The sequence below is a fragment of the Perissodus microlepis genome, chromosome 4, assembly GCF_051167445.1.
Source record: "Perissodus microlepis isolate ML-2025 ecotype Zambia chromosome 4, ASM5116744v1, whole genome shotgun sequence".
Lineage (NCBI taxonomy): Eukaryota > Metazoa > Chordata > Actinopteri > Cichliformes > Cichlidae > Perissodus > Perissodus microlepis.
Genome location: NC_140464.1, coordinates 26,582,268 through 26,604,642, shown reverse-complemented (window position 1 = coordinate 26,604,642; position 22,375 = coordinate 26,582,268). Strand labels below are relative to the sequence as shown.

General features: G+C 39.1%; 3 protein-coding genes across 3 annotated transcripts; 1 reads left to right on the top strand and 2 right to left on the bottom strand.

Moving 5' to 3' along the window:
• Positions 1-530: 530 nt before the first annotated feature.
• tmem205 (transmembrane protein 205) lies at positions 531-3,566 on the bottom strand. The gene is made up of 4 exons (XM_084926821.1): positions 3,440-3,566; positions 1,962-2,069; positions 1,710-1,873; positions 531-1,586 (listed from the first exon to the last, which is right to left on the bottom strand). The coding sequence occupies exons 2-4, from the start codon at positions 2,059-2,061 to the stop codon at positions 1,284-1,286; spliced, it is 567 nt and encodes a 188-aa protein (XP_084782947.1). The 5' UTR covers positions 2,062-2,069; positions 3,440-3,566; the 3' UTR covers positions 531-1,283.
• A 2,946-nt stretch (positions 3,567-6,512) lies between these two features.
• Positions 6,513-9,099, top strand: elof1 (elongation factor 1). The gene is made up of 4 exons (XM_084926820.1): positions 6,513-6,613; positions 7,636-7,758; positions 7,830-7,900; positions 8,365-9,099. Exons 2-4 carry the CDS (start codon positions 7,643-7,645, stop codon positions 8,427-8,429), a joined length of 252 nt encoding a protein of 83 aa, XP_084782946.1. The 5' UTR covers positions 6,513-6,613; positions 7,636-7,642; the 3' UTR covers positions 8,430-9,099.
• A 94-nt stretch (positions 9,100-9,193) lies between these two features.
• cnn1b (calponin 1, basic, smooth muscle, b) lies at positions 9,194-22,137 on the bottom strand. Its single transcript, XM_084926819.1, has 7 exons — positions 21,820-22,137; positions 14,441-14,562; positions 14,275-14,341; positions 13,216-13,353; positions 12,884-13,000; positions 12,417-12,560; positions 9,194-11,717 (listed from the first exon to the last, which is right to left on the bottom strand). The coding sequence occupies exons 1-7, from the start codon at positions 21,877-21,879 to the stop codon at positions 11,472-11,474; spliced, it is 894 nt and encodes a 297-aa protein (XP_084782945.1). The 5' UTR covers positions 21,880-22,137; the 3' UTR covers positions 9,194-11,471.
• Positions 22,138-22,375: the final 238 nt, after the last annotated feature.

Genomic DNA, 22,375 nt, shown 5'->3' with positions numbered 1-22,375 from the left:
TCCTTGTTTATTTTGTGACGTGACTGCATGGCACATCAGTGTTTTAGTAAGATAAAACTGTATGCTCAACAGCAATTCTGCCAGTTTATACAATGCTGTTTTCATTGGGTTGGAAGAAAACATTAAAAACCTGATCACAGCCTTAAAAGGACCAACATTAATTGCATTGGGGACAAGGTAATTCATTTACTTTCAGCCTCTAGCCTATGCTTTTTATATTGAAATGATTTCACTACAGTCCATTAGTGCTCATATTCTAATAGCAATTGTGCCTCGCTTATCCTGTAGTTGGCCGGCAAAGCTCTGTTCCCCGCATCCAAGGCTGCTCTCCTCAAAACCTGACGTGCATCACCGAGAATTTAATTAAAACCTGCTTATTCCAAAAGCAGGCGCTGTCTGTTTGGCCTGGCTTTATTCATCCACAAGGATCACAGGACCACTTCTTCCTAAACCAATTCTTTGAAATAAGTGTTTGCTTTTAAAGCTCGTGTCACTAGGCCAAACACCAGAAAGACTTTGACATCACTCGGTTTATCCAAATGGAAGAATCAAAACAACACTTTAATCATCCAGTCATAGTTTTCATTAAACAGTGGTGACAAGTTTAAAATGCACTACAAGATCAAGAAAGTCATGGTGCACATGAAATAGCATTATGTTGTGTGCTACGATGGATCTGAAAGCTTTGTCCAAATATCGCCCCCTACTGGGGAGGGACGTGCATTGCTTCTATGTCGCTTGGTACTTTTCTTTGCTTTCTGAGAAATAAAACCAACTACATTAAAAAAAACAAAAAAACACAAAAAATACAAAAAATAAAATAAAATTATACAAGATAAAAAAAAAGATATTTTGTAATCAAAAAGGTTAAGAGTGCTTAACTGACAGCAGTGAACAGCACATGATGAGTTCTGCATGCTCACTGGAGATAGTTCTTGCACATAAGGACACTTGGGGCAGATAAAGTGATGCAGAATTCTCTGTAATTACATTTGCAAAATGTCACATATACTGCTATTTATGATTCACACTTCATATTCAACACTGATATGATAGAGAAACAGTTGGCGAAATGATTTTTGTAAACTAAAGTACTTCTAATCCAAGTAGCTGAGTGTGTGTCCTAACAAGAGTGTGTGTCCTAACCCTACTGTATCATAAAGTGATAAAAGAACCAACAAATCCTGCACATTTATCAGTGTTCTGAACCAGAAACACTGTTAGATAACAAAGTACAAAAGTGTGCACGGCATTTCGGTTCTTTAATAACTAAAACATTGTCTTTAAATGGTGGCTAAATTCAAAGCTGTGTAGACCAAATTAGTTGTGGTGCAGAGGAATCCTATCAGGTTGCAGAGGCTGGACAACCCATGGTAACTGCCAAACTTGCTCCTGTAGGCTTTGTACTTGGGATCCTGCTCTTTGAGCTTGGCGTAAGCCTCTTTCTGGCTGCCCAGGCCGATCTCTTCGCCGAGGTTGTGCTCCTTCTCTACCTCCCTCATCAGGAACATCAGCTCAGTGGTCTCTGGGCCAAACCACTGGGCGTTCAGACCTGCAGTGATCAGCGCCACGAAGAACAGAAGCATCTGGAAGATGAAAAGGGAAAGCTTGCAACTCGATGATGATTCACTCACAAAATGTTTAATTTTTTCTTTTTTCCAATCAAAAGTGCTCAGTTTTTTCATTCCTAGCAGCGTGTGATATTTCACCTGTACACTTTCATGCCAGTCCAGCAACTCTCTGGGATGGTACACAGCATACACAGCCAGGCTGACAAAGTTACTTCCCAGCACGCAGTAGAAGTACACCGGGAAAAGCTTACTCTGCACCAGGCCGAAGGTGTGCCGAGTTACCTGCCGAATCAACACAAAGCCTGCAGGCACAGACGTTAAACACGGTGTCAAAACAGGAACGCATGCATTTTGTTGAAGCCATGCCTTGTTGCTCTGTGGCCCACTTACCTGCAATGAAGGAAACCCAAAGCTGCATGCCCCAGGTGAAAGAGAGAACCAGGAGGTGCAACACTTTAACAAAATCTGTTGGCTCCCCCTCCGTCACCATGGTGTCACCTTTCAAAAGAGACAAGACATGCTGTGTGGGACAGTCCAGCCAAGGTGTTTGTTTTTCAGGTTTTATGAGTGAAATTCTAGTATTTAAAGATAACATAACACTCCACCCTTGTTCAAATGAGGTCCTGGCTACAAAAAAAACTAATAGAGTGTTGGGCAAATTGCAAAGACTTAATTTTTTTTCCCTTCTGATTTTATTCAAATTTATATTAAAAAAAAATGTATTAGAGCCTTTCGCTGTGCTACAAACCAAGTTTGCATTTGACTGAGATAATAAAACAGAAAAGCCAACAATTCCAATAACAAAAATCTAAACAGTCTTATTTAGGATTTCTGCTGTATAAAAGCAGTCTCAGACGCATGCTCATATGATCATACATGTCCCATATATGATCACAAATGTAGATACAGCTTCTGGAAATCAATATACAGTGTTCGACAGCCAGAGTGTTTTACAGGCAAATCTCTTGCAGTACTGTGCAAAAATGTTGCATCACCCCTCCTTTCTTTACAATGTTGCTTGGAAAATGGGTGCAGTGCTTTATTGAAACATGGAAATCATTATAAAAATAACGCAAAAACAGATCTGTACAATTCTAACAAGCTTGAAAGTCAATATTTTATTCTTCAAAACAGTCTGAATTCTCTTGTCATTTCTTTAAGTAGTCTTCCGAAATAGTTCTCCAGACTTCTCCAAGGACATTCACAGCTCCGCTGTGGATATTGGCTGTCTTTTGTACTGTTCTTTGTCAAGATGATCCCTTACTGCTTCAATAATGCTGAGCAACAGTTTCTGGAGAACTAATGCTCAAGACCACTTAAAAAATAAATAAATAAATACATAAATAAATATTCTAAGAAAGTATGACTCACTGAAAGCAAATGTATAAACATACAACTGGGCATCGCATTCATTTTATAATATATTGTTAGGTTTTCTTTTTTGAGCTATAAAGTCCAAGGCTCTGGAGGAGTCCAAATATTCATCCGTGATAATAAAATGGCGCCAGAGAGATAAATGTGTCATTTGAGGGTGGTTCTCCACATACGCAGCAGACCTGATAAAGTCCACAGATTAAGATATGGCAGGAGAGGCAGAGCAGGAAAAATACATATCAGAGTATACTGACAAATGAGCAGCCCGAATGCAAAAGTTCCTTAAAAGACATCGATAAAGAACACAACACGGCAGAGAAGCAGGCAGCATGTCCTCTGATAACAGCAGGCAAAAGTCTAACGTTATGTCAAGCTAGCCAGGTTTAGCCTAAGAGCTAACAAACAGTTGCTTAAGTTTTATATCAGCGGCGGTGCTGGCTTCGTTTTGGACCTCATTGTGACAGGTACAAGCGCTTACTACTTGTTACACAAACCTGCACTTAGCTGTTTTCCTTTCCTCTGCGTTATTTTGAATGAAAAGGACCAACTAATAATGTCAATGGACTCCAAGTTTCAGCGGGTCATCAAGCACTTCCTCTGTCTACTTATCTTGCCTGCAGGTCCCGCCCCTCCACCGAAGACGAGCCAATGGTAGTCTATGAAAATGAACATTTTATGATATGCGTGTTAATCATTGGGTCCTGTGATGTTTACATTCAGGGCCCCTCCCCTGTACTTACCCGCTACACAAGTGTGCCCTGCAGATGTTGGGAGGATGATTGGACCAGCGTAATCTGCAGGTTTTTGGTTAGCTCAAAAAACGTCAGTTTAAAAATAAATTTAGCAGTTACTGAACTTGCACTACAATATAGATGTATCAGTTGTGTTTTATATATTTTTTAATCAACTGATTTATTTATTTATTCATAGAATAATTATTAAAGGCCATAGTGGATTGAAGATTTACTATCTAATCTGTGTACACTGCGTGTATAATCATTCTTTTGCAACTTTGGAAGCAATAAATAACAGAATCTTCCTTTTACAGTTCACATATCAAAATTATAGTGGACGTAATATACTTTAGGCACTGGTGTATGGATCAGTATTATACGTAGCTTATGATAACAGAGAAGATGTTGACTTTCCGTTTTGTTCTTTCTGTAAAATTGAATTGCAATTTATGCAGCTTGATTGAGTGGGTGTTCCCCAGTTTTCTGTGTAACACTATTAAGGATATTATGTTGGACGATTTGTGAAGCAGTTTGATCTGAGAGTTTGTCCTTGCGACCCAATCCTAAGCCTTTTGAAAATGTTGCACCTTAAATAATTTTTAAACGAATTTGAGACAGGAAGTCAAATATTTAATAATGATAATCAGTTATTTCCACAGAAGACAAGTGATTTCAAACAGGGAAATTATTTACTGTCAGTTTGGACACAAGCCTTGCTGTGGCTCATACAGAATTTGATGATTATGCACTCTTTAGTAACCACTTACCTCTAATTTATTAGTCATATGGTCAGGTGTTATTAAACCTTCTTACATACTTTCACATTTTCTTTGCAGTAGTGTTCAACACCCTTTGGAGGATGTAATGTGTAATGTTTTCTCAGAGTACATTTTGATTGGAGTGCTTTCATGAGTACTGGAGTGCTTTTTACTACACTCAAAAAAATCTGTTGTTGGATGAACACAATTTAATCATGGCACCTTTTTCCATGTGATTTAACAAAGTACAATAACCCATTTTTGACCATGTCAAACCAACACATTTGGCATTTGGTGGTTTGATGTAATCACATTAAATTGGATCAACGTAGTATTGACTTGAAGTGATTGATTTAAGTATGTAGAGTGAAATTTGTTTTAATTCATTCTACACAAGTTAAAAACCTTCAGGAAAACACTATGAAATCTTATTGTTTGAACAACTGCTTTGTTAATCAAAGGAATTACTGCTAGTCTTGCTTAATGAACCAATATGCAGGTTGATGATTTCATGGAGACAAACAACCATTTGCACTTACATTCATGGGTAATTTAGAATCACCAATTAACCTAACTCTAATTACACACCGCAAACCAGCCAGATTGTGGATTTGAACCCAGGCCCTTCTTGCTGTGAGGCAACAGCACTAACCATCACACCACCAAGCTGTCAATCCAGGATTAAAAAAACTAGGAAAGCTATGATTACAAGGCTTGATGCAGACTTTTCTGTACATTTTTGTCCTTGACAGGTTAAACCACAATAAATAGCAATAGCATACACGTGGTGTGGGTGTAGCTGTCTGCCTCTTAAAACTCCAGCGATTTTCCTGCAGTTTGACATCTAATGTGATCTTGTGAATTTCGTGAGTCCAGGCAACAAACCACTCTTACTAGATTGTATCATGTCATCTCAACAAGAACAAATTAAGCTGCTGAATTTCATGCAGATGCTACATGATTTTATTATGTTCACCATAGAAACATGAAATTATTTAGTTCAAATTACAAGTTTGAATCTTGTACATGTAACAATCACCCAATTTCATTTTTTTGAGTGTAGAGTATATTTTAAATTAAATAAACCTACTTTTATTTAAGGACACTTTTCAGCACCAGGAGAGCACTGCAAAGTAATCTGTAGAAGGTTCTGTGGCATAGGGTGTTAAAATGCAAAGAGGAGATGCTGGGTGCAATTCCCAGCAGCGCCACACAGTTAATATCATGTTCTAGGTAAGTGAAAAGTTACTTTACTGATTCATATACAGAACTATATGATCTACAGTAGTCTACATATGTGATGTCAAAGTCATTTTACCGCATGATTTTACCATCATCTCGACCAATGAAATTCCTCTTTCTATTACAAAAGCTTTAATCACGGGGATATCCTAATATCAGAAAAAGAAGTGCAATTTAGACATTTTTCTACATGACGGAGAAATTGCTGTAGTTGATTCTGCTCATCTGTACGTAGCGTTTTAAGTGGGAAAAACGTTTCGTAACTCATCCAAGTGACTTCTTCAGCCTCAGCTGACTGAAGGTTTCCCTCAACTCTATAAACAGCAGTGATTGAAAGTGATTGAAAGAAATTGCGAGCATGATTGCAGTTGGGATTAAACTGCAACAAATAAATATGTAAAACTACAGAAAATCTGCTGATTTCTTATAACCTAGGTGGTCCTTTGTAAAACTGAAAGTAGTTCTAATTCATGTAAAATGTCATTTTTATACTGTGGACCCAACATTTCTAGAGTATATTTAAAAAACAAAAAAACAAAAAAACCTTTCTGCCATTTAAGTATTTATCTATTATTTAATTACGGTGGTGTGGTTTTAATGGTCACGGTGGGGTGTCTTTATCAGGAAGGAAAGCTGTAAAATTTACGAAAATACAGGTACAAGTCCAAAATTTCAGCCCTCCTTCACATTTTACAAAGCAGTCCAGAGTCCTTTGTTGGCCCGGTTGTTGAGTCCGGGGCGGTTTGATGTCCCTAATCTACAGTATCAGCTTGTTTATCAATCTGGAGGCAGATCCACTATTGGACCCCCAGAAGACAGCCAATCAAAAGCCTGACCAAACTCCCACCTAACCAATCAGAAGCGTCTTCGGTGAGACGCTGCATCTGTACCAAGTTGAAGAGCGGAGCATCCTCTGCCGAAAGACATCTCGTTGGTAAGACAACCGTCTCGTCGTCGCTCAAATGTCAAAAGCTGTAGTGCAGAGAAGCGCACTTTGTTTTACCGGTTACCTTCTAGGTTGTTTCGGAAAGCAACTTTTTGCGTCAGTGAGAATCCTCATACATGATAGCAGCATGTTAGCGCGTTAGCTGCTAACATATAGCGGTAGCTTTTTGGCGTTTATAGAGCGAGCATCTCCGCATCCCGTCTGTTATTATTTTAGCTCTTTGGAGGAGTGTCCACACCTCGAAGCTATGACTATAATAAAACACATTTCAGGTTTTGTTTACACATTGGCAACAGCGTTGGTTATCGTTTCTAAGATATTTTAAGTAACCCACATCTCGCGGCAGTCATTGTTTTGGAAAATAAACTTTTACTGATAAGCAGCTGCGTGCTGGGATTGCACTGTCTGCTATGTTAACAGTAAGCTATGTAAGTGATGGGTTAGAGCCGTCTCTGTTTAGTACAATATGTGAAAGATTCATGTGGTGTTGAAATAATCGGAAAAACGAGTTTCCTGTGGGGACATTTTAAACGAATGTACACTCAGGCCTAGCAAACAACTTGGAAATTCGGAGAAATTTTAGTCCAAGACTTTCTCTAAAAAAGAATCTATAGCAGATGAAAGTAAATAATTGATTGCAATTTTAATCATCATTTCAAGTTCGTGTTTTGTATTATGGTTTTTGCTAATCTTAGCTGCTCATATAGGATAGTAACTAATAGTTGCTGTCTACTTATACTAGTCAGAAAAGTTGTTTTATAACAGCCATACTTGCAACAATGCAGATAAAGTGTTTATATACTGTGTGATTATGTTGAATATAAAAACACACCAAGCAATAAAATCGTATGAGATCAATGTAAAGGCGCATAAACACAACTTCAAAGTCCACGTGAGTGCAAGACACCACTGCAGTGACTAGTCAGATAACATGTCTAAGAAAATCTTCTAAACGAAATGGAATGTGAAAGCGTAATGGAAACACCTGTGTTTTTTATTTTTGTCTACAGAGATATAATGGGCCGCAGAAAGTCAAAAAGAAAGCCACCTCCCAAGAAGAAAATGACAGGTAACTTGGACACCCAGTTCACTTGCCCTTTTTGCAATCACGAGAAATCCTGCGATGTCAAAATGTAAGTATCGCTCCAAATTCTTGAAACATTCATGCATCGGGGACATCCTGCCTAAAGTAACTGTCTCCTAGGGAACGAACCCGCAACACTGGAATTATATCCTGCAGCGTTTGCTTGGAGGAGTTTCAGACTCCCATAACATGTATCCTTTTAATCAACAAAAGATGCTGCCTGCTGCCAGGGATGTTTGATTTTGCTTTTTATTTAGAAGTATATTTCAAAAAGTATTAACTCTCCGAGGTCTAAGTTATCAGAGGTGGTTACTCGACCCCAACTTTATATTTTGGGAAAAGGGAAAACATACTTTTTTTTTTTTTTTTTTTTTTTTAAACTAATCACTTGAACGATTACTTTCTTTGTTCTCTGGCTGCCATGACTTGTGACACAGACATGTGATTGCATAGAGTTAGGGTTGGGTTTGTCTGTGATGATGACTTAGACCTCAGAAGGTTAAATCCACTCTGCACTTGAATACAGTTCTGGATGCACATGCACATAAAGCACTTTAATTTAAAGTAATACATTTAAGGATTGATCAACTTTGATGCTGCATGTGTGTGTTGAATTTTTGAGCACTTGGTTTGGTCCTTAACCTTTTTTCAATAGATCTGTCCGAGCCGGTGGACGTCTACAGTGACTGGATCGATGCCTGTGAAGCAGCCAACCAGTAGCATTCCTAACTGACCTTCTAACCTCAATTTCTGCTTCTTGAAGTAATTCCTGTTGAGCTAGCACAATGTAGCAAACATTTTGTTTTTCTCTTGAGTCACCTGGTGTTCTTAGTTTCTTTTAGGTTTGTTTTTTTCTTGCTGATTATGACACGTTACTCTGGCTGGGCCAGAGTGTGGCCATGTTCTTCTGACAGTAACATGTAGCTATAAAAAGATCAATGTAAATGTTTTCATATCTTATGTTAGTGAACTATTGTAGGACTTAACCTTCCCTTCTTTTTGGACCAAATTGTTATATAATAGTTTAAAATGTAACCTATGAAATATTTCTTATATATATATATATATATATATATATATATATATATATTCTCTTAGATCGTTTCAAAGATTTATTTAGCATCTAGATGCTGACATATTTAGATTCTGGTGACACAATCATAAAATAACGTTTGTCACATGTAGATTTTCTTTATTTTTTCCAACTGTGTCACTATTGCACTGAAAACATTTTTTTCCTTTTGGACCAATTTATATTTTTACTGCTAGATTTTCCTTAAAAAACAAACAAACAAACAAAAACACTTCATGTATCTCTCGTACACTACTTTGATGTATTTGTGTACTTCAAGTTGCTGACAGTAGTAAGAAAATAAAGTCATGAAAATGCTTTGTGTGTTTTTATTGCACAAAGGTTTATGAATGTTTCATGTTTAGTGAAAAGCATATTGATAAAGAAACCAAGAGCCAGCATGTCAGGGTGAAATGTTAATGAATCTGTACTTGTCAGTGCCAGTATCAGCAGGTTAGTGATGATGAAAAATTAATATGCTGTTTAAAAAAAATAAAACAAAACAAAAAACACTACATTCTTAGCTAGATTGTAAAGCTTGTACAACACTAGATGGCACACCTCTACAACTTATAAATCATGAAAGCTTTTGAATGATGGGGAGCTGAGAGGAGAAAAAAAGCATGCACCACTTTCTGTAATCCAAAGCCAGTCTGAAAGCCAGACAGCTGAAAGTAGCAAACAGTTTGAAATTGAGCTCAAATGGGATTTAAATGTTCTCGGGTTATTTCGCCCCAACAATCTCCAGCACGCAATGCTGCCATATTTGCCCCTCAGATCGAACAATTCGACTGAACCTGAAGGTCACTTCCTCTTTCATGCTGTTTTTGAGTACATTAATGGTTAATGGGAAGAGTACATACAATAGCTAACTTATTAAAGGCACGCCCATCTTTGATGGTTAGGTTCTTTGTGTGATGAAGAGGTGATGGCTGTGTTATCCACCTGCTAAACTATTTATTTATTAAAATAACAGTCTTGGTGCTTATACAAACTGTGCTGTGTGTGTGTAGACTGTTTCGTTTTGGACAGCAGTCCTAGTTTGCAGCAGTCGTTTTGACATAAAAATAGTAGGGTAGCAGGCCTAGCCAACAGTTCTGTCCAAACTGACGTCAGTGAGGTTATCTAGAAAGCATATTCTCACTTTTCCATCACATGTATGATTTTATTTAAACTGGGATTAAAAAAAAAAATCTTTAAAAGTTTAAAATGTAAGCAAGAAATTTAACTTGCTTATACAAGCAGACACCCTGTGCACATATCATGAACCCTGTGATAGGCAGTGGGACCTCTAGCTTTACAAATAACGTTACATTCAAGACATTCGGTGGGTTAAACAGTATGTTGCAGAATCTTTAAAAATTCTGCATATTTGTCATGACTCACATAAGGATATATCTGCAAGCGCATGGGTCTGCTTTGCTGTTGCTTTTCACAGCCAGTGGTGAACAAAAAATAAATAATACTTCATTATAGGTCCTGCTTATGAAAAATATCCCCCTGTGTGTGGTAAACTGTATCTGTGTTTTATTCTTTAAGTATAGCTAATAAATATATGAAGTAAAAAGGAAAACACTATCTGGACTGTACAGCAGGAGTGTCATCAAATGGAAAATATTTAAGTTTAGGTGCTCGAATGTGTAACTAATTGTTCGGGCATCATTCCAACACTGGTGGCGTGTGGCCAGGTAGAAGTGCAACAGTAAAGCCAAAGTTCCCAAAAGTCGAAATATTACAGGAGTATTTTTTGCAGTGCAAAAACAACTGGTGACCACGTACCAAACTTCAATCTGGATACCACCACACCTGCACGTACTCCTTTATAAAAACCAGAGCACCGTGTCTCTCAGAACCTTTAAAAAAAAAGAAAAAAAAAAAAAAAAAAAAAAGACTTTCTCAGTAAACAAACTCTGAAATGCTCCACAACAAGCCATGTAAATGAGCCCTGCAAAAATGGCACAATGGGTAATTTAGCAGACTTAATATGACTATTTGGTAGCGCAGGTGCTCGCGGTGAAAAAAAAAAAAAGCAATGTCCGCACAAAAGCTGCGCATCGCGATCAGTCTGTGGACCCGGAGCTTGTGTGTCATCCAAAGGAGTGGTATCCTGGAGCCTGCAGAGCTCTTAATGTGGACGTGTTCCAACTGGGTCGAAGTTCAATAGCACCAACTTGTTTCCCCTCCAGGAACTTTGCATATTTTGCTTCATTATGTTCAAACTGGACTGGTTACACGGGGGTAAAAAAAAAAAAAAAAAGAAATTTTCTAAATTACGATGCAAGTATAAAAAGATTTAGGAAAAAAAAAAAAAAAAAAACTATAACTAGCAAAAGATCAAAAAGTCTCCGCTTCAGAGCGTGGTTATTTTTAGCTGTAACAATAACATCATAAACTAGAGCGACTGAACTTGGCCACCACATTTTTTTTTTTTTTTTGTGACGGAAGGTCAGTGTAAACACATTTTTTCTCTTTTACTCACGGAAAGGCAAACAATAAGCTGAAGAGTCAAAAACTTGTTTATAAAAGATGGGAAATGAAGCAGACAATGACGTCAATCGATCTGAAAGATCTGATCATCGCAAGGACAGTCGCAGCTGGCTGTCTAAAGTAAAAGCAAAAAAAAGAAAGGTGGGTGGGGGTTGGGGTGAGGGAGGTGGGAGGGAGGATGCTGCTGTCCATGGTTTTTCCCCTTAGTCAGAGTACTGGTTGTAGCCATCAAACTCCACCTCGCTCCCGTTGTTGCAGTTGGCCTCAGTGGGGTTGATGCAGTACTTGTTGTCGTAGACTTGGCGGGGCAGGCCATAAGTGGTCATGCCCTGTTGAGAGGCCCCTTTGTTGGTGCCCATCTGCAGAGAGATTGTGGTGGTGTCACAGTCCTCCAGCTTCAGGTTCTTGTCAAAAATATGCCTCCTGGTTCCTGGAGCCGTCATGCCGGACTGTAGCAGAGAAAAGCGAGATGGAGGGTGCAGCGGTGTAAATACACTATACCGTTGCATTCACGACAGATGTGTTAACAAATCCAAAGAATCCACCAAAACTAATGAAGTGATCTGAGCAACCAATTTCTCTATATCTCAGCCTGACGTGTCTTAGTCCTCCAAATGCTATTAAAAAAAAAACAGTCAACAAGCACGAGGATGTGACTCACTAAGTGTCCTTATAATAAGATAGTCCAGTCAGAACCACATTAGTCAAAGAAAGAACAGTCATCAAATCTGTGATATGACTGTTTGGAGCTCCATGTATATGCACAAAAAGGCAAATGAGGGAGGGCAGTACTGGCAACAGATGTGCAATCACTTAGATCGGAAACAGTAGGAAATGTAGGAGCTGAGGATGGAGGTGGGTTGCAAAGTGGCTTGCAGAAGTGCAGCAAGTATGGTTAGACTAAACCCTGTCAGATCAACTCAAGTTGCAGTTCCACCTAACATGTTCCTAATGTGTCTTTTTAATAAGTGTATATATTTTGTGTAATAACATTTTATCTCTTTGATGCAACAATAAAAGGGATTTTGTTCATTTCAAGATACATTTTAAAAACGATAATACATACTAACCATGCTAGAGCTATATCGCCAAGAAACTGTGTAGTGAACAAGTGTTACTTTAGTCTAAAATTATACATCTCTTCTCACCTGGCTGGCTCCCTTGTTTGTGCCCATCTGTAGGCTGATAGTAGATTGGTCAGGGGTGTCCATGCCTATTTTGGCATCATACAAATGGCGTCGTGTCCCGTAAGAGGTCATGCCCTTTTGACTGGCAAACTGGTTAGTGCCCATCTAAATACAGAGGAAAACGACAGGATTTACATGACATGCAATGTAGTTGCCACTGTTATTCTTTGGAGAGTCTCCAAAAACATCACACTTTAGGATCACATATGAGGTGTGGTTATCGAACTGTCCATTCATTCATGCATTGTTCCTTGTTTGTTGTTAAAAAGTTGAGAAGACTGTTTGGGGAATATTCATTCAGCAAGAATCCAGCAGGGGGCACAATAACAACACACTGAGAACAGGCTTGGCCAGCAGAGCAACGCTGCACCATGACAGCTTGGCCATAACACAGTACATTACACGTTTAGCCCTTTTGCCACTCTGACCTGCAGGCCTATGATGTTACGTCCCTCCCTGAGCTTCTCGGGAGCGAAGCGCCGCTGCTGTTTCTCTGCGTACTTCACGCCTATATCGTACTTCGAGTGGAAACCTTTGGACTTGGCCTGAGAGACAGAAGTGGTGGTGACAGAAAGGAAAAATGGTGGTAATAAGAACGCACTCTTCATACCCACATTGCTTTTATTAGATCCATGCTGTTGCCATGGAAATCTAAGCAAAAAAAAAAAAAAAAGTATCAAGATCAAATAATAATGTGCAGCCAGTGGTGATTTCAGCGAGATGCCGACGTATGTGAATGTGTGTGCACCGCCGCCCTCACCATTCCAGCCAGAGCGATGAGTGTGCACTGGACCTGAGTGTGGTTGACATTCTCAAACAGATCGTTGGCCTCAAAGATGTCGTGTGGCTTCAGGCCGTACTCCGTGATGGCACGGACGAAATTCCCTATGTTTTCCAGCTGAGAGAAAGAGCAAGAATACAGGCTGGAATAAGATCTTTTGGGCATTTATACATGCCTGGATATATTGGCAGAACAATGATACTGGCTAGTCTGGCCCTGCTGACAGCTGTCAGCCTATTTGCTATCGGCAAATAGTGACATTCAGCAAAAGGCAGAATGTCCAAAAATAATGTAATAAAAGATCTGAAAGGTCCTTTAAATTTTTTTTAAACTAGATTTCTTTGTTTCCCTGGTACAAATGATGGGATCAATACAAACAAACAAAATAAACAATGAAAATATCTATCAGCATATCAACCAAATTATTATTATTTTAAACTCTTATGTTACCGGCCCAGAATTTCATAAGCAATGCATGCCTTTTACAAACTGTCTGAGTAGATGCTGTGTTTTTCTTCCTAGAATAAAACCTTGCATAGCAACAGAAAAAAATCTGTGACAGTTGCCATCTTGTAACACAAGAAGCTCTGCAGTTTCAGAAATGATCTTATTTGCCTTTTTTTGTGATCTCATGTCAGAACTGAGGCTACAGCTCGTGGGCAGTCAGCTTACCTTGGCACCAGGGCCAAGTATTAAGATTCAAGCTCAATAACTTTTGCTAAATATTGACTCTCTCGATTTGCGCCCATGCCCTTGGAGAGTGCGACTGTGTGACGGTCTGTGTGCATGTGCGGCAGTGTCAATATCACAGCGAGAACTTTCTGAAAGGCGTTTTAATCAACACTTAAGAGCTCTGTTTGCTTTTTCCTGGTCCAATACTAAGCTAATAAAAGCTGTGCTAAGATGAGCCTCATTTGATATGGAAGCTACTTTATGGAAGGTAAATAAAAGTCTTTGTTGTCAGTGCCAGTGCGGGAGACAAACCAAGTTCCACTCGGTGTGGAAAACAGGCCTGAGTTTTGAGAGCTGGAGCATTACCTGGTGCCAGTTTTGACCGGAGTGGTTGATCTTTTTCACAGAGCCTGGCTGGAGAGCATTTATGAGCCTACAAAAAGACAGAGCGAGAGAGAGATTTGAAGAAAGTTCCTTCTTTAAAAAAAACCCCCAAAAAAACCCAAAAACAAGGTGGCATCCATCCACTCACTCGCACAATAGTACTCCATCTTTCAGGCTATCCATGAAGCTGTCCCCGGTCCTTTTGCCAGTCACATCTTCAATCCACAGTCTCAGCTCCTCTTCCTTATGTGGGTCATATTTTCCTGCAAGCTGAGAAGCAGAACAGAGCAGAGATGATCGCTCAAACATGATATGAATTTTGATTTTTTTCTGGTTTTGTTGATTCAAAACAGTAAGACATTAAAAAATTAAATAAATAAAAATAAGACAGCTTCCCCTTTTATGGGCCCTGTAGAAGAACAAAGAGGCATTAATGTGTGTCTACAGTGAAATAATATCCAGTGGATCATATATACATTAAACATTTATATTGTATTTAGTGCGTATTAGACTGTGCCTGCTCTGACCAGAACAATGTAACTGTGTACAAGCTGTAAATATTCATCTAAGACAATGTTCTCCAGGCACGCTGAGATAGTGCAAGGACATGGGTATTAGAAGCCTCCGTTTAGTCTTGGGACCTAGTTAAAACAAGGTCCAGTTTCAATCTCACCCAGGAGCAAAACTGTAAAACATCCAAACAAAATACAAAAAAAAAAGCAGAGCAAAATAAAGAAAGGCCACTTTGCAAGTGATACCATTTCAAATTATGCAGTGCTAGAAGGGCTTAATTATATTTCCTCATTCAGGGGGTCACGTTGGGGGTTACTGCATAGGGTCTGCTTTGCAGCATCGTTTTATTCCCCCCCCCCATCAGGTTTCTACTTCATCTGCTGGGCAACTTCTCTCCTCAAGAGACTGCCAACTGATGCATAGTGTTCAGAAAAATGTTATACAACTCACAACAAATTTTTACTTTTTGTAAACTGATTCAACTTAAGATTATTGTAGACTAAATCTAATGATATTTAGTCAACCAAAACTAAAAGAATTTAAAAGCCTAAATTATGACTCAAAGAATTTAACAGTTTAGTCAAAAGACTGACTAAAACTAAATCAAAACTGACACTGGTCGAGTCCTCCATTAACACAAAGAAGCCTTGATGTGTACAAATCTATGGGAAAACGGTGGCTGGGTTTCCTTGACTTGTGACCTCCATAAACACTTTTTCAATGAGAATATGGTTCCAATTGCTTGTTTCCAAGTCTTATGGAACATATAGTGAAGTCCAAATATTGTCAGAAAGAGTGATAAAACAGGCCACACTTAAAGGCAGACCTGCTTTGTGACTGACAAGTTGCTGTGATGTGTGTTGTGTGTTTGAGAAGCTAAAAGTTACTGCACAATCAGAACCAAAATACTCAGACTTTAAGATGAGACTTCAACCAGTGCTGACGTCACAGCGGCACAAGTTTGTCTTTTATGTACACTCAACTCTAGATGTTCTTCTAATACATTTTATTTGATATTTTCTAGTCTTTAAATTTGAGAAATCTTCAGCAGACTGCATGTGCCACTCAACTATTCATATATTTGTGTCTCCATGTAGACGTGTGGAGAGACAGAAATATGTGTAAAAATCTCAAGTCACCTCTCATGTCTTTATATTTTTCTGGGAAAAATGGCTGCTGCAATTTATTGAAGCATGCAAACATAAAGAAAAATGCTGTATATATGGTAACGTTTGTACAATTCTAACAAGCTTGAAAGTCAACTTTTGGTATGACCACCATTCTTCAATATAGCCTGATCTCTCTTAGGCAGCTTTCTATAATTTCTTTAAGTAGGCTTCAGGAATAGTTCTCTAGGCTTCTTGAAGGACATTTAAAGCTCTTTTTTGATGTTAGCTGCCTTTTGTTCCATTCTCTGTCAAATTGATCCCACATTGCTTCAATAATGTTGACATCCCGGCTCTTGGGAGGCGAGTGCATAAGTGATAAAGTTCTCTAGTGTGTGTGTATGCTTTTGCTGCATTCACAGTGTCTTTGGGAGCATTGTCATGCTGAAAAATGAAGCTGTTGCCAATCAGATACTTGCCCTATGGTACTGAAAGGATCAAACTTGACAGTATTTTTTCAGTATTCATAATTCCATCATTTTTGACAAGATCACACCACTAGCTGAAATGTGGCCCTAACCTCCACCATGTTTTGCAGATGGCTTAACCCGTCCACTGTTATACCCCTCTCCTGACCTTCTCCATACATATTGAGATGATCTGAACCAAAAGTTTCAAATGCAGATTTATCGCTTCATCAGACTGGCTTCCACTGATTTTCTTGTATAATGTGACATAGCCCAGCCTTTTCTTCCTGTTTCGGTTCTTTAAGAATGGCTCCAATCCTTCCACTGACACCTTTTCTGATGAGATGGAGCAAAAGGACCAGATACATCTCTCAGGTTCTGAGTTAGATCTTTGCTGGATCTCTTCCCCAGTTTCTTGATGTTCCTAATGACTTTTAGATAAAGTTTATCTGCTGAAGATATTATTATTATTATTTTTTTTTTTCTTTTTAAGACCCGGCACTTTCTTTGTTTACTTGTCCCTCCTTTTAAGGACACACAGGCTGAGCTTGCTACATTTTCAGCTAATAGCTTTTTGGTGCAAAAATACAATTTTATTCCCCTCAAACTCTTGTATTTGGCAAATTTTATTTTATTATTTATCAAAAGAAACATGAACAAATTATATGTTTCTATGACAGGCTGCTAGTAACAAAACGCCAAAAGATACAATTTAAAATTGGTTCTTTTGGAAGTTGTCTGTTATGTGTTGACACAAGACTTTTTTTTAATGCTTGATGATTCAGAGGTCAGCGTTAAGTGACTTAACAAACAAAAACATTCCTCTGAAAATAGTCAGGTACAAGAATGGGACTGAAAATAAGTATAAAAAACAAAACAAAGAAAAACTCTGAAGAACTTAAAAATTATTCCTCAGGACCTCTTTTTAAAAAAAATGGCAACAAAGTCAGCGTCCTGGGAGGTAAAATATAAAGAAATGATGAGTGGCTAAAGAGTTTTGCGCATTACTGTATGAGATGGATTATTTAAGTGCACTAATTGAAAACTGGCCTCTCCGTTTTATCTCAAGGTGGAGTGCCTTCCTAAAGATTTATCAGGAAACTATGTATAATTTACACATATGTACAATAAAGTGTTATCATTCTTACTGATAGTTGAAAGTATAAGGATACTGTATGTGAGAAATTGGTAAGAGAATAGTAGACTCTGTAATCTAAAATACAACATTCAAATCCTTAAATACGTGAATAGCAGCTTCTTTCATGCCTCAGTGTCTCACAGAGGATGACGCTCCATATCTGAAAGTCTTACTATATACTGAAAAATACTCTAAGCTGAGGTGTAAAGAGAACAGGAAGGAAAATGAAATGTGGACATTTCTGCATGCAGAAACACACAGGCCTCTCCCTCTCTCTCTCCATGCATTTCCTTATTGGCACAAACACACTGCCCTAATACTTTGAATTCTGGCATGGGGGTTTAAGGCTGCCCCCCCCCCCACCCCTTCACTGCACACACACACACACACACACACACACACACACACACACACACACACACACTCAGCCTCTATTCCTGAATGTTCTGCAGATAAGTCTTCACAGTCTGGGATCAGCAGCCAACACAAACAAGTATTTCAAAGCAGCAGGGGATGGACTCCAGTCCATCACACCAAACTTGGGAGAAACAGCTTTTCCTAAACACTCCTCCCTCTGCCTGTCTCGCTCTGTGTATTCGATTGGCTGCGCTCATATTTCTCCCTCACAATCTCTCTCCTTCTTCTTCTCTCCCTTTGGGTTTTCCAGAATCTGCCCTTTTACAGCGAGTTGACTATTCAGGCACCCAATGTCCAATAAAGGCACACCAAGTCAACAGGTCCCCCTTCCAGTCGGGGGGAGTTTGATTTAATTGTGCTGTGTCTTTTGATTGCCGAACACCACTGCCACAATAAAAACTATTTTAGGCATGAAACACACAGAGAGAAAAGGCAAACAGAACAAAAAATGATCTAACTGTATACTGACGGATGTTATCGAGAGCATGTAACACTTGTAATTCCACCATGAGTGGTAATTACAATAAATAAATAAATAAATAAATAAAATCAGTAACAGTAAGATCGTAGCAAAAGCTATCAGAACATTATGCTAGCTGTCTTAGCTTAGCCAGCATTAGCTAAAAGTAGCCCCACGTGTGGCTGATCATACCAGACCAAGTAAGGCTGTGGCAGTAAATCTTCTGACTGCACTGAACTCCAGTTTGGTGCATTTCATTTCTTATGAATAGAACTTTTTATTTGATTAATGGTGGTCGGCTCTTTTTAAAGGGTTAAATAGTGGCACGTGAAGCTAAAAAACCAGTACAACCAGTACAAGATTGTCAGCAAAGTGTGTCAAGTGTGTGAATTACTCTGAAAAAAAACTCTTAATAATAAATCATCATCCCTGAGGGGACACCCAGTATCAATATATAAAGTCAGTTTTGCAGATAACTGAGGTGGAGCCCATGTTTGTCTGCTTTATATACAGTTAGGCAAATACTACAGTATATTGATTCTAAAACCATGGGTTGGCCCTTTCCTGAAGATTTGAAATAAAGGATTAACAAGACATTGTAGGATGATTAATAAATGAGAAGAAATAAAGCAATAGCGCTCTAATTCTTTTATAGTTATAATAATTTAGATTTTTGAACAATAAACTTAAAAGGGAAAATAAGAAGCCCCCAGTAACCCCAACATTTTCACAGGGATCAATAAGACCAAGAGGTTCAGCAATTGCTGGCTTCATCTCCATTGATGTATTGCATGTTTGAGATTTATCACTTTATTTTATGAGTGAATTTTCTGCTAATTTGGTGTTTTCTTCAGATGTTTTGTACTTCAAATAAATATATATTCAATAATCTTAGAGCTTACAGCCAATTTTATTTAAGGAGTCATACTGTGCGGCTACAGCATGGATTTATTAAGAAAACACATTTAATGGGATTTTGAAATATTAACCTTACACTCAAAGATCAAACTGATAGCCTGCCTTAAAGCACAACTTGTCCCAAAAAAAAAAAAAAAAAAAAAAAAAAGTGGACTGCCCTGCACTGTATAGTGATGAGTTCAAAAACAAGTGTAACAATAGGAAAGAGCTACGAAGTGCCAGTAAGCTGAAGCAGCCATGCCACACACGTCACCTACACAGCAGTTTGCAGGAGGAAAAACTGCCAGCGTTTGTCACCATAAGCTAACGGTCAGTTCGAACCAAGTAGGGCTGCTGCAGCTAAACTCTGGGTGTACTGACCCGAGCAGTGGACTGTGACAGAGAAAATTAAACAGGCTCACAAGAATGGCTCCAAAGCTTTGCTACACTATCACAGACTATTTGCCGTAACCGCTGGTGTAAATACGCGAGTTGAGCTGTTAGTGCCTGATATGTGGATTTCCGCCCCTACCTCATTTATTTGTTTGCATCGAGTCTCCTTGGATTCACTGTGTGAACTACTGGCATGGCCTTGTCTTTGCTATCTATCGCCTATCTGTCTCCTGTCCACCTGTGTTCTATCAGGACAGTGTTTTGTCATTCTTGACTTGGATGTAAACTGTTTAGAGTGAGCACACTTTCTCAGGTTCCAAGTCAGAGCCCAGTCACTCCATAAAAGGCCATTAGATGATGATCATGTACCTGTCAGTCTTTCTGCTGCATCTCTGCCCTTCTCTGATGTCATGCTGCTGGAACGCAGCATCCTGCCATTACGCTCATTTAAGCCCTTAGGCTTAAATAAAAATTTTATATCCCCCCCTCCCCCCCCAACACACACACATACACACGACCCTACTTCTCAATTTCCACTCACCGTGTGTACGTGATCGGCTTGGAAATGGCACAGTGGTGTCGGTAAAATAGCAGCCTGACTGCTGAAAGGAATGCAGGCTTCATAGAGTGTGCTGCACCTCTGCATGAGACTAAAGCACAGCTGAGAGATGGCACCATTCAGGGAAGAGGCCAGGGCAATGATGATTATAATGATGATGATCTGGGTATTGGAACAGTCACAGGCTGACCTTTGTCATTCTGGCTGTTAGCAGCTGTGACTCATCCAAACATACAGAGTCACTGCTGTCACCGCACAGGCAGAAAATCCCAGTAATTTTATTCACACTCACAAAGTGAACACGGCCTAGCTTCCCCACAACAGTGACAACACAAAAAAAAGCTTGAAAAACAGGATTGTGCATGTTTATCCTTACCCAGGTACAAACTGATTTAAAGGTGGAATGTGAGTCAACACTTGTCAGGTGATCCGGCCAGTTTTTAAAAAAAAAAAAAAAAATCCAGTAATATAATGTGCAATGGCACAACACAGATAAGTTCCACCCTGCCAAAATAGTGAGAAATTAATTTTTCAAAGTGATATATATATTATATTGTATTTGGTATATTAGCAACAATATTCCACATCCCAAAATAAATACGCTCACTGACCTAATCATTACAATCTTTCAAAGCTTACTGAATGTAATACTTCCTGTTAAACTTGTGTCATATGTAATTATGTATATGGAACTGCTTTCCAGTTTGCTCTCTCACATGCACATCCATTTAAGTCTAGGAAAAGGTTCATAAAATGTGGAGGATGTGAATTTTAATGTAGTATAATTAGTGAGGGGTGCACACTCACTAATGATACACTAAGTTTTTAATGTTGGCATGTGTGTAGTTTGCATCTAATTTCTCTGTTCAATCCCCTTTCTCACTGCACAGTGCAGCTTCAAGCTCAGCCTTTGTAAGATCACACCTTCTTCCATGTTTCAGTCACTTTTTGATTTCTCTGAGGGGAGATCAGCCAAACAACAATAACAGAGCACGTCCTCCATCATGTGCTTCACTCCTGCACACTATAAAGCCCCGACCCTGCATAATCGCACGAATCATTTGGCCACTAAAGCCTGTTTTCTGCTCCAAAACAATCACCTCCTTCACTGTGTGATCTCTTACCAAAAGACAGAAGTGTGTCACCGCAGCGGTTTTCCCAAGCACACAACCTGAAATTAAACTGGAATGAGATCACATCACCGATGATATCTTTTTTTCCCCACCCTCTCGGTGTAACGTTAAGATACATATAGGAGTTCCTTTCCAACTGTTTGATGCAGAGCCCCAGGCCAACAGCAGGTGTATTTATCTCTACGTCTTTTGCTGCGAGTTGTTTCAACATGCTGGACTATAAAAGCAGCCACCACAAACCCTCTCTTCTAGTTTCGTTGGAAAAACTGCCTATTTACAGCAAGCATAGAGAGCTTGTTGTTTACTTTGCTATTATACTGGGTAGATCAACCTGTTACTGACCCTTTGTGGACCTCTGACCCCCACCAGAGGAGCCCATGCTTCACCTACAGCGTCCAAACACACTCTGGATAACTAATATTAAAAAAAAGAAAGAAAACATACCTTACTCTTGACCTCGGCGGAGAGTCCGAAGGCTGGGCCGCTCCTGAAATGTGTTGTCATTCTGTTGGGTTTTCTTTTTTCTTTTCTTTTCTTTTTTTTTGGCTATTTACAGTGGAGCTACGGGAGAGCTTTAAAAATGGAGAAGCAGGTTAGAGCTCTCTGTCCAAACAAGGCAGGGAAAGCACGCAGAGAAAGTCCCCAACAAATCCGCGGGTATCTTTCCCCCCCTTCTCTTTTCTTTTTATTAATAATATTATTATTCGAACCAGTCGTGCTCGGACCTGCTGGTGGAGGCTTTTGGACAACTTTCCAACACTTTTCCGAATCTTTTTAAAACTCTTCCCATGTGTGTGCTCTCTGATTGGCCGCGAACTCCGTCCAATCCGGACGCAGCCCCATCACGGAGGGGAGTGATGTCACCGCTCGGGTATTGGATTTAATCAGTGTCACTTTTTCCACCTTCATACCGGTCCGGGATAATTTACACGTGTGTTAATATGCAGTTTGAAGGAGTTATGTCATTGCCATGTTCAGATCAATTTCTGTTTTCACTCAA